The sequence below is a fragment of the Etheostoma cragini genome, chromosome 4 (assembly GCF_013103735.1).
Source record: "Etheostoma cragini isolate CJK2018 chromosome 4, CSU_Ecrag_1.0, whole genome shotgun sequence".
Classification (NCBI taxonomy): Eukaryota; Metazoa; Chordata; class Actinopteri; order Perciformes; family Percidae; genus Etheostoma; species Etheostoma cragini.
This window is the reverse complement of record NC_048410.1, coordinates 8,641,183-8,657,935: the sequence shown is the minus strand read 5'-3', so window position 1 is coordinate 8,657,935 and position 16,753 is coordinate 8,641,183. Positions and strand designations below refer to the sequence as shown.

General features: G+C 38.7%; 1 protein-coding gene across 10 annotated transcripts in view; it reads left to right on the top strand.

The window, feature by feature from the left end:
* Positions 1–16,514, top strand: part of celf4 (CUGBP, Elav-like family member 4) — a 79,692-nt gene extending 63,178 nt beyond the window's left edge. The window contains exons 4-14 of one of the 10 annotated variants that reach the window (XM_034870704.1): positions 1,173–1,298; positions 2,225–2,304; positions 2,648–2,788; positions 3,143–3,281; positions 4,081–4,233; positions 4,641–4,751; positions 6,083–6,145; positions 6,580–6,660; positions 8,132–8,275; positions 9,350–9,544; positions 11,618–16,514. In XM_034870704.1, coding sequence (XP_034726595.1) covers positions 1,173–1,298; positions 2,225–2,304; positions 2,648–2,788; positions 3,143–3,281; positions 4,081–4,233; positions 4,641–4,751; positions 6,083–6,145; positions 6,580–6,660; positions 8,132–8,275; positions 9,350–9,477 — 1,166 coding nt within the window. In that variant the 3' untranslated portion in view covers positions 9,478–9,544; positions 11,618–16,514. Of the gene's footprint in view, positions 1–1,169; positions 1,299–2,224; positions 2,305–2,647; positions 2,789–3,142; positions 3,282–4,080; positions 4,234–4,640; positions 4,752–6,082; positions 6,146–6,579; positions 6,661–8,131; positions 8,276–9,349; positions 9,545–11,617 lie in introns of all 10 variants that reach the window. The other 9 variants (XM_034870706.1, XM_034870703.1, XM_034870705.1 and 6 more) reach the window with 9 other exon arrangements.
* Positions 16,515–16,753: the final 239 nt, after the last annotated feature.

Below are 16,753 nucleotides of genomic sequence, written 5' to 3'. Positions count from 1 at the left end.
ATTAAATTTTAATCATGATCTGACCTGAGGACAGGCACAGCAACGCGTCTGTCTAATACCTGGCAATGACAGACCCGATTCCTTGCAGGTAGTACTTGATGTACAAACATTGGTTGATTAGCCTGATAAGTCAGCCTCATGGATTTTCACACAATACATTGTTAGTGTCCATTAGATATCATGTCATATTCAACAAATACATAAGTTACCAAGATGGTGTGTGCAGGTGTTTTCTCTCTCTCTTTACTAATATATTCACAGCTATGGAAACGTAAAATAGGATAGAAGGAAAATTGAAGACCAGTTTACCATTAACTGTTTTCTTGATCTAAAAGGGATTCAAATGTTTAAATTTAACCACAGAGTAATTCATTTTTCTCTCATGTTCACATGTATCACAGTATTACTACAACATGTTGTTTACAACAGTATAGAGGTGCCTGAAACACACTGCTTGTTTTTGGCACAACATTGTTACAGACAAACATCTTTGTCTGCATCTTACATTTTGAGCTACTCTACTATACTCAGCAGAAAAAAGAAACGCCCCTTTTACAGGACACTGTATTTTAAAGATACTTTTGTCAAATCAATCAGTCACTCAAATTAACTTTCGAGTGCTTCATTGTGAAGGGTTTAATCAATGTTTAGCAAACACCACTGAATGTGGCATGAGCGAGGACTGCTAAATCAGTGCCACTGAAATATTTCACTAAAGTTAACAGTTTCCTAATTAATTCAGTTAAGCTGTTTGTGTAATATAATTATTGACATCTGTCACTGACTTGTTATGAACATTTTAATTGTTATTATATTGTTATTGCATTGCTGTTTTTTCCAAATGGAGCTGAGCACCTACGTATGACCATGAACCCTTTTTTTTAGAATAACATACTCATAAAGAATTTGTAGTTAAGCAAATAGCTTTGAGCCAATAGCTTCATTCAAACCCAATTAAGATCTAAAGATGTGCAAATAAATGGGTGGATAACATATGTTACATTGTATAACATATAGCCTGCAGTCTGTTATATCACAAAACGTTTTTTTTGCATTCAAGAAAGGATGAGTAAAAACGATGCTGTTTCAGGGAGCATAGCGTGCCTTTATGTAGAATATTAAAAGGCATCTCTGATCTTCTGATCGTGACCTATTCCTTTCTCTTTTAGAAGACAGAAAGCTCTTTGTGGGCATGCTCAACAAGCAACAGTCAGAAGATGACGTGCGGCGCCTTTTCGAGTCCTTCGGCAGCATCGAGGAATGCACCATCCTCAGAGGTCCCGACGGAAACAGCAAAGGTGATTTTATAGCTGTTTATGACTTTGAGCAAGCAGACTTTTTTCACAGACTACTGCACAGAAATGATTTGGCCTTTCAAAGTTGGTGACTTTGTAAAGTTCTCCTTAAACACTCCGCGTTGAGTGATGTCAAAGCGGACTATTCCACAATCATCAGAGGAGTGGTTACATAAGAATACTTTAGAATCTGTAAAAAATGTTGAAGGCTTCGTCCACAGGGATGAGAGATATAAACCAATAACTCTTTACAGATGAACCCCATTAACCTTATGAGTCAACCTACATGGCTCTGATAAAGAAAAAAACCAAGCCAACCTCCTTATTAACCACAAGGCTTTATGTCATGCCAAAAAAATGTCCTTTTCAAATGTTGTCAGGGTGCTACACAAGTTCAATGCATGAAGTTCATCAGTGGGCTTAGCAGCCAATCAATGAGGCCCGATGATAACTAAGCCTGATGATTACAGTGGGCTTGATCATTCTGATTCCTCCGTGAAGCTCCATTAACAAGGCCTCATCAGCCAGCTTACTCGGCTAAGTGGGCTTTAGCTCAATAATTACTGGGAACTTGATCATTCAAATTCATCAACTGGTCTTGTCAATAGTAAGCGACACCAGAATGCTGTGGCATTTTAAGCCCTATCAGAGGATCCCAAAGTTGTTAATGGTGTCAGAGTGGCATGTTTAGCTCTCTTATTGAGCGTCGATCCACACTAATGTAGCCCTCCTCAGCAAAGAGGGCTTTGTTTACTAAATGTTTATTGCTGTAATGCTGCAGTAAACTTATCCTGGGGGAAAACAAACCAGGAAATGTTTTACTTTATGTCTTGTTATTTGCAATGTTTTGCTTTGGTATTACTTTTCAGTAAACTTTTCTCTTTGGTATTTACTGTCTTTTTTTCTCCCCTGTCTTTCTCTCTCTTCAGGCTGTGCATTTGTAAAATACTCCTCTCACGCTGAAGCTCAGGCAGCCATCAGTGCACTACACGGCAGCCAGACAATGCCTGTGAGTACATCCTAACTGTGTGTGTGAGCAGGTAGATTTATGTGAGAGAGGTGAGTCACACAGAGAGATGAGTCACATAAAGCTTAATTATCTTTATATTAAGTTAAGCTATACTTTATTAATCCCAGTGAGAGAATTTGTCCTTTGCATATGACCCAACCTGACTATTTCAGGGCAATGGGTGCAAACTACAGCTCTGACACTTGGTTTAGCAGGAGAGGATGTGTGTTTGTGCGTGCAAGTGCAGATACAAGCTTATGTTACGTGTACCGGTGCACACTAACTAGGTTCTGCGTTGCGTTTGTGTGTGTATGTGTGGGTGGGTGGATGGGTTGGTGCACAGGGTGCCTCATCCAGTCTGGTGGTGAAGTTCGCCGACACGGATAAGGAGCGCACCATACGCCGCATGCAGCAGATGGCTGGTCAGATGGGCATCTTCAACCCCATGGCCCTGCAGTTTGGAGCCTACGGAGCCTACGCTCAGGCAAGACGCCCCGCAAAACGCCTTCTTAATCCACAGTTATTTATTTGATGAACCACAATAATGAAATGGAGTGCTTAAGCTTAGCCCACATCTGAAATAAGCACAAAAAAATAAGCTACCAATTAGGAATACTGTATTTCACTAGGATGAGATAAGGGATGTTTTTCTTAGGTTTGGGAAAGAAATACAAAACATTTTGTGGGATTCATTACCTGTTTTTTTTCTGGTATTCTCAGTTTTTTCTTGCTATCTTTTTATAACTCCACTCCTTCCTTTTGTCTTTCTTAGCTCAGAAACTTTCTCCTCTTTCTTGCATTATTCCCAACCGTTTCTTAAAAATCCTCCACTGTGCAGGTGCAGCAGCAGGCGGCATTGATGGCGTCTGTAGGCCAGGGAGGCTACCTCAGTCCAATGGCGGCCTTTGCTGCAGCCCAGATGCAGCACATGGCCACCATCAATGGCATCCCAGGAGCACCGCTGACCCCAACATCAGGTAACAGTGGTTAAAGACCAAAGGTTAAAGGGCCATGCTGGATTTTAAGGTATATTCGACCGCCTTACCAGAGTAAGGAGTGGTTTGTTTAAATTAATAGGAACAACCAACCAACAGAGCCTAATCTCAAACTGTATATTCCATTTAACTGTGGTGCCTCTGCTGCCTCACTTATTTATCCAAGCCTTATCTATGAATGGTGTTGAATCCAAACTGCTCGCTCACTGTACTACTCAGATCGTTAGCACAGCTCGCTAGTTTTCTCCATATTGCGTTAGCAAAGACCACAACAATAGCCTAGCTTACTGAAAGGGCCACAGGTCATCTAATAGTATTTTTAAACTTTAAATTCAGGCATAACAAATTATTAAATCTAATCTAAAAAAAGTAATTTGAGATGCTTTACAAAAAAGAGGTAACAACAATCTTATATGTAATGAATAAAGCACAGTATGTTCCTTTAAGGCCTTACCGTAGCATTGCAGTGGAAAAATACAGCAACAAAGTGCACTAGATTTAAATGGGCACATATTTTTACACAGAACCTATACATGTAGCACTGGCAAAACATGCAATTATCTGAGACAAATACATAATTGTCACCCATAATATATCATCAACACAGAATTAAATATTATTATACAATATGGCTAAGATTCACCGGCCCACTGGACCGACCCCTCTGACATTTCCAAGAATTTCTAGGTGGCCAGACAAAGTAAAACTGCTTCATAATGTCTTAAAAATACTTATGGCTACTGTTTATTTCTCACTTTGCCCGTGTGACCCGTGGCTGCAGGTGGCAGTACTCCTCCAGGCATCAGCGCCCCCACAGTGACCAGCATCCCCTCCCCCATTAGTGTAAATGGTTTTACTGGCATGCCGCCCCCCCAGGCAAATGGGCAACCTCCTGCAGAGGCTGTCTTCACCAACGGCATTCACCACTACCCTGGTAAGACTGATAAATTCATTGGCACGTATGCAAACACACAAAATAACTCTCAGAGACACAAAAAAAAAAAAACACTGTATAAATTATGAATATACTGTTTGTCATGTTAAATCCTTAGAGACACACTCTGCGGTAAAAGCATCTATTGTAACGGGAAAGTGTGCATGCTGCTGGCTTACAGGCGTGAATAGCCTTGAAGCATGTTCAGGAGGCCAAGGCCAGACGAATTTAGCCCACAGACAGTCAGCATGTCGAGGAGATGAGTGTTTGGCAAAGGTGCTTAAGGGCTGCGGAAGCCTAAGAATGCGCTTGTTTCCTGAGCCGTGGCTAGTATCTTGTTTTTTGTCTGTGAATAGGAGGAAGAAAAATATGTTTATAGTATTTTTTTTACACTCTTGTCTCTCCAGTGTTGCAGGAGGTGGTTTTTAGGGAGGACTCTGAGAAAAACGGCTTGGGCGTGGCTCCGCGGAGTTGTTTTGGGGTTCAGGGTGGCTGCTTCATCTCCTCTCTCTCTGAAGGTAGCTCTCCCTCCTCCCCATCCTCTTTCCCCTCTTCATTTCACATCCCCATGGACTCAAATAAGGGGTCAATAAGATTTTGAGCTTGTGAAATGATGTTCAGAAATAATTTCTAAGCCTGTGTTTTTATATAATTCATTGGTCACCTCTGAAAAAACTGCATGAGAAATTCAAGTTTGTACAAAGATTTGTAGAAAAAAATGAAGTTTAGATTCAAAGTTGAAAACTGCGTCCTCGCGCTCTAATGTCAGTGTAAGACGTGCACATTCACATTCAAGTTACAAAGTTAGGAAATTGATTTTACAGCCAAAAGCAGCACCAAAATTCTTTTCAGAAATGCAATGTGTTTTCTTGTGTAATTTCAGTGTCACACATGGTGTGGGTACTTTGAGAATTGATTCTCAGAGTTTTCTTCTTTGAATCTGCACTTAGGAATTCTTTGTCTTTGAATCTTTGTGTAACATTGATATAATTTGTCCACAAATTGTATTTAATACAATTTCTTAATACACATTGTTTTTCCACAAATAGTTTCCATACGTTCACAAACTCAATTTTTCATGTAAAACACTTTTCAAATGTTCACAAAGGATGATATATAACTATAGGCAAACAACTTACAAATTATTTCTGAATACAATTTTACAAGCTTAGAATGTATTGATCTTTATTTGAGCCCAAACTTCTCTCCTTTCATCTGGTTGTCTGAACCGTTTTTCAATGTTGCTGTTAGTCCACGCAGTGTTAAGTATTTCTTTGGTTGTTTGTGATAGTGGGGTTATCCGTGTGTACATGGTTATTAGTGTTTGTGTGTGTGCGTGTTTGCGTGCGTGCATGCACGCTTGTGTGTGTGTTTTCTTTGAGTTTGCATAACGTGCATGTCCTGAGTGTACAGATGGGTATTTATTAAGTGTGGTGCGGCATCTGTGGTAGCTACAAGTGTGTTTAGAACAGGGGAATGTTTTCACGTTTCATTTTTAAATAATTAACTGTGTCTCCCACATGTGAAGTGATAGAAACAGGTGCATCCACTGTTGTGAGTGTGTACTGTATCTGTTGTGTTTTAAATGTCTAAGTACAGTAGATTGTCAGGAAAAATAATGTATTTAATCTTCATAGGATTTGTTTATAATAGATGCAAGTATATGACAAATGTTTTCCTTTTCTGTGTTGAAAGTGAAGCCGTGTGCATTTACATTCTCCCGCCGTCTCTCTCTGCCTCATCTCTTTCCCGCTACACACACACACACACACACACACACACACACCTCCATCTCTATCCATGCTCCCTCCTCCAGTAACTCCTTCTCTCTGTGTCTTTGGTGGAGCAGCTCAAAGTCCCACTGCAGCTGATCCTCTTCAGCAGGCTTACACAGGAGTCCAGCAGTATGCAGGTCTGTCTGTCACTCTCACAGCACTGATCTGTGTGTGTGTGTGTGTGTGTGTGTGTGTGTGTGTGTGTGTGTGTGTGTGTGTGTGTGTGTGTAAACGTGCGTGGGTTTTGAGAGAAAGAAGGGGGGATGCCAGAGAGAATTCATTTGAATTAGAATTTTGATCATTAAGTGTTTCAGTCTCACTGCATCAATTTATTCCCTCTGTTGTGTGTGTGTGTGTGTGTGTGTTTGTGTGTGTGTGTGTGTGTGGGTGTGTGTGTGTGTGTGTGTGTGTGTGTGTGTGTGTGTGAAACATTCAGACTCTATTGTCGGTTATCTGATCGATTGCCTGCTGTGCCCCAGCATATATCACATTGTTTGTATGTATCAGAGTGTGTGTGTGCGCTGTAGTCACGACTGTTATCTGATCCACGCTGTGTGTGTATGTGTCTCAGCAGCCTACCCCGCTGCATACGGCCAGATCAGCCAAGCCTTCCCCCACCCTCCACCCATCATTCCACAGCAGCAACGAGAAGGTAACACACTCACACACGGTACACCATTCACTACTAAATATTCATACATGCTGCAAACATTTACTCAAATTTACTTCTCTGTTTGTCTTTAATCCTCTTGCCAATATAGTCCCGGAATAAACACCCACGTTTTAAAATATTCAGGCAATTCACAGTCCTCACCTTTTTTCAGAAAATTTCACCTCTTACCAGTCTGTCAAAAGCAAAACATTCAAAGAACTCACACCAAGGCAGAGTATAGTATCAGTCAGGATGTATTAGGGAACACTGCCTATAAGCTCTACTTTTCAGTCTTTTAAAACAGAGATTAATACATATATTATTATTTATATATAATAAAGAAAAATAAAAAATATTTAGTTTAAGGTTATGATATATATATATTTAGAGAGAGAGAGAGAGAGAGAGAGAGAGAGAGAAATATGATGCTGTCATTGCTGGTTGTAGGGTAACTAACTTTACTACCATTAATGAGTATTTCAAACTGAGCTGTAAACCTACTTATGAACTCAATGACCTCCAGGCTTGGGACACCCATGCTTAGGACCTTACTGCCCTCTTGTGGAAAATAAACAATGCACATTGTTTAACAGCATTATTTAACATCCCACATTTACAGTAAGCTGTTAGTAGTCATTTGCTTGGGTATTCTTGAAAGCTGTGAATAATGAATCTGAACCTTTAAAGTTAATGCCAACTAATGACTATATGCTAAGATTTACTTCTCTGCTGTTTTCTGTCTTTTGAAACTCTAATACCAAACTTGATTTCACTATGAATATTAAGAAAATATATTTAAAGTAGAGAAAATGATGTTGCAGATTGGAACTTTGATGTTGCAAATTTTATAAAACGGTCTTGTTCTGTCCAACCAACAGTCCAAAACCAAAAGATGTTCAATTTACTATCACGTAACATTAAAGAGTAGTAGAAAATCGCAAAATTGAGAATCTGGAACTAAGAAATTGTTATCATTTTTTTAAATCTGCCTTTTAATCATCAAACAGTCACTAGTCAGTTTTTGTTGATTGACTTATCAATTAATCAACTAATAGTTTAGGCTTCAATGTGGTTTAATCAAATGTTTAAATGGTGCTAAATCCTGATTGGTGAATGGAAGTACATGACATCACGTGTTTCCCAACTACTTAAACAAATAAGTGACAAGAACTCATCAATGCAGAACTATTGGGAAATGACTCTGGCAGAATTATTTTTATACTTTTTTATGTGGGACCAAAAATCACAGTATGCAGCTGACTGGGTGTTTTCAGAGCCTTTAAGTACGCCTTCACTAAGAGTACCCTACTCTATCCACTTCATCACCTTCATCAGACTTCATCATCATGTCTGCTCAACCTTTTATGATTCTCCCTCTCCTTGTCTCTCTTTCTCTGACCTTTGCCCCTTATCTCCTTTTTTCTCTCCCCATCTCTCTCTTTCTCTTTCTCTCTTCCTGTTTCCTGTGCAGGACCAGAGGGTTGCAACCTGTTCATCTACCACCTCCCTCAGGAGTTTGGGGATGGAGAGCTGATGCAGATGTTCCTGCCTTTCGGTAATGTCATCTCCTCCAAAGTGTTTGTGGATCGGGCGACAAACCAAAGTAAATGCTTTGGTGGGTAAAAATGAACAAACCAAAAGATTATTGGTTATTTATTCTGATTTCTTTTTTACTAATCACCTTCCTTACCGCAGTCAACACCCCCTTCCTAACCTCTCAACCCACCTCCCTTGAAAAATGAAAACAGAACAGTGGAGACTTTCTCTACAGTTGTGCAAAAGCTGGTTGTTACTTAAAAAAAAAAAAAGAATAGAGAATGACTTTGCCTGGCTGTTATCTTTTGAAGCTCCAACAAATTTCTCATTATGGTATATATTTTAGTTTCTGTTGTTTGGAGTTGTTTTAATGCCATATTTGCACAGTTGCATTGCCATTGTGCACTTTATTATATAACATAAATGCTGACTCTGTCTCTAACTCACTGTAAGCAAAAGCAGTGCATGCTAAGAATATACCAGTTGCACAAGCATGCAAAGATAGTGAGACGGCTGTCTCACTTTATGCCACTGACAGCACAATTTAGCCAAACGTATAATTATGTGGCAAATTATAAATGGATTGTGGAGAATATTTAATGGAGAGTCCGTCAGGTGCAACCTATTTGCAAAGTAGCTTTTGCTCATTAATACAACACAACATTAATGTTGTATTATTTATGTTGCAATTTTCAGATGCAGCGTTTAATTTGTCATTTGATGCTTTCTCACTTCCAAGTGGAAGTTAAAAACCGAAACTCAAAAATAGCACAACCACGTTGATGTTTTGGTTTTACATCCCATCACCAAGTTCATATTGTGATTTTGGTTGCATGCTTCTCTCTCTGTTTTAATTGATTGCTCTATTGTTGTTGTCATACTGTAAGCTTTATTCATGCTTATGAAGTGCTGTGTTATCGTCATAGTATGTGTTATATTATTATTAACAACTGCAATTTTGTTTGGATTTTAATTGCTTTATATACAGATGACATTTTTTATATTCTTATTGTAAAGTTCTATAATGTACATGTAAAAGTCTGCTTCATCTATGGACTCATTTTCATTATCCATTCTTTATTAACCCCAAACCGTCCTTGCCACTTCATCTAACCCCGTCCTTGTCGTTCTCTCTCTTATGGCCTTTCCCCAGGATTTGTGAGCTTTGACAACCCAGGTAGTGCCCAAGCTGCCATCCAATCAATGAACGGCTTCCAGATCGGCATGAAAAGACTCAAGGTGCAGCTGAAGAGGCCAAAGGACGCCAACCGCCCCTACTAGCCCCCCGCCCCAGCCAGCCGCTACCACCCTGGCGGCCGGGGCAGCCGTCGCACACTGGGAAAGACAGGTCAGACACCGACTATATTGAAACATTTATTGTCACTTTAGTTTGAATGAATGCATGCACATGCACAACAACCACTGCACATGTTGACAAATACTCAAATGGCAAGCCCATTTAATGGCACTGCCTGATGTCGTTTCAGCAACCTTTTAAAAATGCCATAAAGCAAATGCAGATGCTGAATAACTAGCTGATGATCTGCAAATTGCTTTTAAAGAATAGTGATGAAGTTTTACCCCTTTGTTCGTAGTTCAAATGTGCAATTGTAAATGTTAATTCCTCCTACGTCATTATGACTCATTATTGGATAAGAATAAATGTAGTGTGTTGTTACCAGTTCTCTCATGGGCAGTTATACATGCATAAGTGAAACACCCCACATATTTGACGACAAAACTTCTGAGTGTGACTTAAAAGCAGAACACATAAAAATAAAAGGTCTTTCAGTGATCTCCACAGGTTGATGACTAACAGTATATGATTCTTAGGTATATTACATTATTATCATCACTATGATGTGAAACTCTATGCCCTCTGCCATGCAACGGATATAACTATTACAGTCAGTAGTCATGGATGGTTGAAACAAACAAAGCTGGAGGAGCATTTACTTACATGAAGCCTCCTTTATAGTACAGCTTTACAGTACATGACCCTGTATGTTACCCTGTAGGTAAAGGATAATTGGTAAATGGTTTAGTGTGTTACACAGGGAAGGAATTGCTTCCAAGGGAGAAGCATTTATTACCCCTCAGGCGGGTAATTGTGCTGTTCCTCTTTGTCTCTTCCCGTCATCTGTGTGATGGAGAGTTTTGGCGGTGTCGTTCATTCAACACTGATGACTTCAGTCAAGGGCAACTTATCACCCACTCACAAACTAACTGAACCATACCAGACGGTGTCCCGAGGCAAATCACCGCAGGAAGAATAGCACAATCTCACATGAATGTGTCACAAAATATGTGGGACCATTATTTTTGATAAAAAACATTTTCAACAGAACGGTGGAGAAAACATCTCTTTTGATTTCAGTTTCTTTTTGCCTGAGATTGACAGTTGTTACATTGTTTGAAATGACAACTGATGAACAAGCACATTGCCATGTTTGCACTTGCATGCACAGGTTTATTATTAATATTATTATTAAGTGTTGCCACGAGTTATCAGCAACTTCTAATGACACATGAGGGTTCACCTTTCAAAAGCAGGATTAAACGGTTTGATTTAAAAAAAAATTTTAAAGAAAGAAAAAAACCATAATTGTTTTTCACAACATAACACTGCCAGGGCGCTAAATTAATTCACTGCAGGGTGAGCACTGATTTGTTTTCAACATTGTCTCAGCTAAAGTATCTTTGTTTACCCATAACAGAACAGTGAAGATGCTCTAGAGAGGAAGGTGCCCTGTGAATACATATTTCAATGCTTCATCTGCATTTAAATACAGTATCAACAGTAAAGGAGGACACATAAGAACTATACCATACAGAACATGCAGTAGTAACTGCAAACATGTAAAATGTCACGACAAAAAACTAAATGAAAGACAAATATTTCCCTCAATAACTTTTCTTTAGCTTTCTAATGTAATGTAGGACTTTGGTCCCTTATGAAACAAACGTTTGTTTAAGCACAGAAGGACAAGTTGACTCTTTGAATTGTCCAGCTCTAAGTCAATGATGGAAGTCATATGGAAGAAAAATTAGTACTAGGATTTTAACCCTTTGGGCGACTCGAAAACATCCGAACCAAACTGCAATCCATCCATTATTTCTTAACCTCATGGAAAAGTCATGTCATTTCCAAAGTTGGTAGGATTCATCCTCTGGGTATCGTGAATGTCCTCCTCCAAATCATCTGATGGCAATCCAGTAGTTGTTAAGATTATTTCAGATTAGTGGAACAACCAACCAACTGACAGATAGTTATTGCCGTCCTTGAGCCACGCTGGCTAAACAATATTCCTAAAACCTTATGCTTTACAACTTTACAAATGTGCATGCAACTCCAAAATTAGTTTTGTTTTCCCACATATTACTTGACTTGAGCAATATCTGCTTCTTCTGTGCTTTTCAGGTTTTGTTGAGCTGAATCATATGTTGACTTCTTGCTACCCGCCACTGAGTGCAAACTCAGCATCTGGACCACTGAGGACTGCTTCAGAAACCGAGGAGAGAGAGAGAGTGCGATGACAGAGTCAAGGACACTTCTTTTTGGATGTACTAAAACTTTGGAACTCAGAGAGACTTTGTACCAGCCTGGTTAGCCCCAGGACCTTTTTTCTTCTGCACACATATACACACCTCCTTCCCTACAAAACCCTGCTTGAATAACAGCTACCTTTTCTGGACCACAAAAACTTTTACTTGAACAATGAGGGGGAAAAAGTAAAAGAAACTCTATCAAAACCTACTTACAATGACCAACCCCACTCTTAAAGGGACTACGGATGTCAAAAGTCGAACAAGAACAAAACTTTTTAAAAACTGAATTGAAGATTGCCGTAGGAGATCTTTCTGTAAGATGGTTTGAGTTTGGGGCAATTGACTTTTGAAGACCAATTTATAAGACTTGAAACATAAAATAGGGAATGTGATATTTTCAGGACACAAATTGGCTTCGATTTGGGATGGCCATCTTTAGCTTGGAGTGCCTGTCCGTTTCCAGGGGATACCGTTGCCAAGGAGAGCCATAGCAACGGTCTCCAGGGAGTCTTACCTGTCATTCCTTAGTTGTTTTAGGGACCAAAAGACCAAACATTTTTATTGCTGAGGACTTGTAGCTCTAATATACTCGGACCACTGCATCTCTTTCAGTCAGTGTTAACTGGTTGAGGAGTTGCACTTAAAAGAAGTGTACATTTCGAATATATACAACACATGTATATATACATATATATTGCTGATGTGCTTTTTGAATACAGGCAAAACTATTTCAGATGACCAAATGGGGTCTCTCACTTCGCTAGTTTACAATTACTCAAAATGTTTATTTTTTCTCTTCTCATTTTGTCTTGGGAGGGATGGCGAGTGCATGGGAGGGGCTGCTCTGTATCACAGCCTTATCTTTTTTAACTTGACATCCTAACCTCATAGATAGAATAACATCAGAAATGTTTGAAATATATGAACTTGTTTATATTTGCAGTACATATATATGTATAACAAGCATTCAAGCAAATGTATTCATATATACAGTATATATGGATAAATAGATATTAATCACAAACAAATATATGTATTTATATGCACATATTTTATATGTGTGTCTGTATATAGAACGGCTTCTGACTATGTTGAGCTGTAATCTTTTGTAGATTTTAGCTGGAGTTTGAAACATTGCTCTGCTTGGGAAGAATCGCAAATCTGGCAGCTCCCAAAACTGCAGGCATTCCAACCTCTGATTACCTATATGCTGACACACAATATACTGCTAAAAGATACATGTGTGAGAAAACACATATGGTGTAAATATTATCTGAAAATGCAAAAAGCCACATTTCAGTAGCAGGCTTTAAGAGAATCAGGCAAAATGATTTTAGAGGAAAAGGACAATTATCTTCGACTCTATTCCAAACATATCTTTTGAGCTTACACGCGCACACACACACACACACACACACACACAAACACACACACACACACACACACACACACACACAAACTTCTCTTTGAAACTTGAACCAAAATGAATATGTCTCACAACCCTTGCTCTCTTTTGCATTCAGTAAAGTGCATGTAGCGTATGGGCTGTCACCATGTCAAGGTGTGCCTTGTCACCTGCAGAATCTGCCATCAAGCACTGTGCTCTCAGAAAACAAAGACAACAAAAAAATTAAACACACACTGCTGCAAGCAGCCAACACGCTATTATGATGTCAAAACTACAGCCAGATCCATATCATTTCTCATCCACATAGAGAGTTTCAGTGCATGTCCAATATAACAAAACATCAGACCACTGTTGGTCCATCAATGTCTTTGACAAACAGAATGCATTTAGAACTAATGTAGACCCATGCGATTACACTTCAGATAAAAGCGGGCATTAGGTAACCTGTTAGCACAGGTACTAACTATCAAAGCTGTGTGCAGGGCACTTGTGACTATGTTCCACTGGTTGGAGTCAAATCTAAGGTGCAGTTCAGGGTTGCGACTGACATGACATGGCTTAAAATGAGAAGTGGTTGAGCTTAGTGGACCTGCCATTGGTTTTAAATGAAAATGAAGGTGATGTAATATTGATGAATATGTTATAATTAGAGAGCTGGCTTCCCACTGAACAGAATAAGGGAGGTTTTATGTACTTTCCCCAACCAGCAGTTACTGTGCGGATCTCTGCTGGTAATACTTGACATGAAGCATATCCTAGAAGATGTTATATTGCCTTATGTTATATGCCATCATACAGTCAAATATACACATAAAAGCATAATGAAACTGTAAAATGAAGCAATAAGAGTGAAAAGCCATTTACCCATTACAACTGCTGTATCACTGAGGCTTGTTTCATATTGCTTTAGCATACAGTTTCTCATAATAGTCTACAAAAATGGTATGGACACCTACTATATACCTGCAAAAGGTCAACAGACTTGGATTTATTGGACCCTGCATTCAACACATATTCAGCTGGTGAAGATAACTCAATGAATATTTATACATATGAATATTTATAAGGCTATATGACACTTTGGAAGATAATGCTTCCTGTTGGGTGCTGTTACTAGTTTTCCCTATGAACTGCTCATTATGCCATTTCCCTAGTGTCTGTGTCTAACCTTTTTAGCAGATTGAATAATTTAACATTTACCTTCCAAATCTTGCGAGGCTAAAAGACACCATCACACATCCCAGGATGCCACTGTTTTATGTGTCACATGACAATGGCCTGACTGTGGCGAACAGTGCAAACCAGATGACCATCATGATCCTTTTCTGCTCTGACAGTATCAATGGTTGGTTAGGTACAAAAACGTCTTGTACATCCACCTGAGCTGCCTTTGAGCTAACAATAACATCTGAAGCTAAATGTCATGTCTGGTGTCCCTGATCGCCACACTGTGTGCCCACTTCGACTGCCCCTCGCTGCTCTGAGAAAATTGAAAAAGGTGTTGATGCAGCCTGTGCTTTTTTGAATGGTTTGTTTGAGCAATCACTCATGTCTTTCACCCAGCCCATGTTTTAATGTTGAATGAAATGAGGGATGGGAAGCAGAACGACCACGGGCACTGTAATGCCAAGCACCTCTTCTTCATTTGCTCCAACTTGAAGCTGCAAGTTTACATGAGAAAAGTAAAACAAAGTAGTGTGGTTCAAAAACAACAAGAAACAGAGCAGAAGTTTGAATATAAATATATATATATAAATATATACATAAACCGATGAATATACTGTAAATTGTTTCTTTTTTTGCTCTGTTATCCTCTGTACATAGGTTTGCATATTTTATAGGACTTTTACTTCTATCTACAAGGACTGGATAAAGTACTTTAATTCTTTAAAAAAAATATATACAAATGAAAACATGATAATGCTCAATAAAACCAGGTACATAAAAATAAAAAAAATAGTCATTAGGATACCGTACAAACTCTAGGACCTGACCAAGGCATTTATCCAGAATACAGTCAGGGAGAGCATTGACCTCAGTTAGAGCGTAGACACACATTGACCTATTTTATAAAAAAAAAATACTTTGATGGGTTCTATTCACTTATCTATTTGTTTAGATATTGATTTATAAGTCATGTCTGAGATAATATGCATGCTTTCATGGCATTATTTTTCTATGAGTTGGTATGTGACCAAATAGTTTTTATATGACATGCATGGACCACTGTTGTGGTCCTCAGATGATCATAGTTCCTGTCTGCAGGACCACGCCTTCAGCACTTCTTTTATGATGTGGGAAAATGCTCCTATTGACCAAGTGATGTCAAAGACAGATGATTTTAATAATTTATTTATGTCTTTATTTATTTATTTATTTGTATTTAAGTATTTTTATTCGTGCTGTTTGATTCAAGATCCGAGCTCTCGTATTTCCACTAATCAATTTGCTAAATTGCAGTGCTAAATTGTTTCGCTACATTACATAATACCACTTGGAAGTATTGGCAAACTCAGAATTTAACAACTTCAAAGACTGATTTTACATTTTCCTGCTGCTGCTAAACTATTCAAAACAATGCATTGTTCTGTTCAAAAATGTTAGCTTAGGTATAAGATTGTTGAAAATAAGATGCCAGTTGGAGGTTTGTCTGTGATTTTGAATAGCATTTGCTTATATTGTGAAACCTTAAATCAAAGTGAAGAAGGGACAATTCTAAGTTAATCACTCCCTCATAAACCTGAACCATAAAACTTTTCAGTCAGATATGTAATCACAACATAAGATATGCCTTGAGATCACTATATGTTGCTGCTAATATGTAAGGAGCTAATGTCTGATGAATTGCTATTCACTGATTAACTGTCATAAAACGCCAGTTTGGATTTCTAAAACTTTATTCCCCTTCTCCTGTTTATCCAATCTTTCTTTGTATTGTTTGACAGAGCTCTGATCTTGTTCAACTGATGTGTTCTACAAAGAGCAAAATTCAATGAAAACTGCACTATCTCATCAAAAACAACTGAGTTACTATCTTTTTTTCAGTGCTGTTGTTAGTGGTTTTATTTCTAAAGCTCAGTAGTGTTGCTAGAATCACATTTTCCTTCATATGGTTTTCAAAGTATTCTGGAAATCAATTTCCCAATTTCAGCACATATGGAGGGTGGAGAAATGAATGTGGCATATTAAGCTTTGCCGGGATCCTGATGAGCTAAGCTTCTGATTGGGCAGTGCGCTTTAGGCTCCCGTCCCTGTCTCTCCAGACTGCGCCATTCTCTGGTCCCTTGAACTCTTTTTTTGTAATTTTAAATGAATGATGCGTCTCAGCTTAGCCCAATAATAAAGCACAGTCTAGAATAAAGTGTCTTGTGTCATGTCATAATTACTGATTAATTTATCAAAACGAGACTAAACGCACAAATGTCCCCATTATTCTCTTCAAGAATGAAATTTTGGTCCATCTGCCTGTTGTCCAATTTATCTGAAAAGATGATCAATGTACAATTCAGCATTATGCAGTTAAGTTCGCATTAGTCTCTTTGTCAGACCTTCCTCCACACCACTGCGAAGGAGGGTCTGGCTACTCCACACAGCATTCCG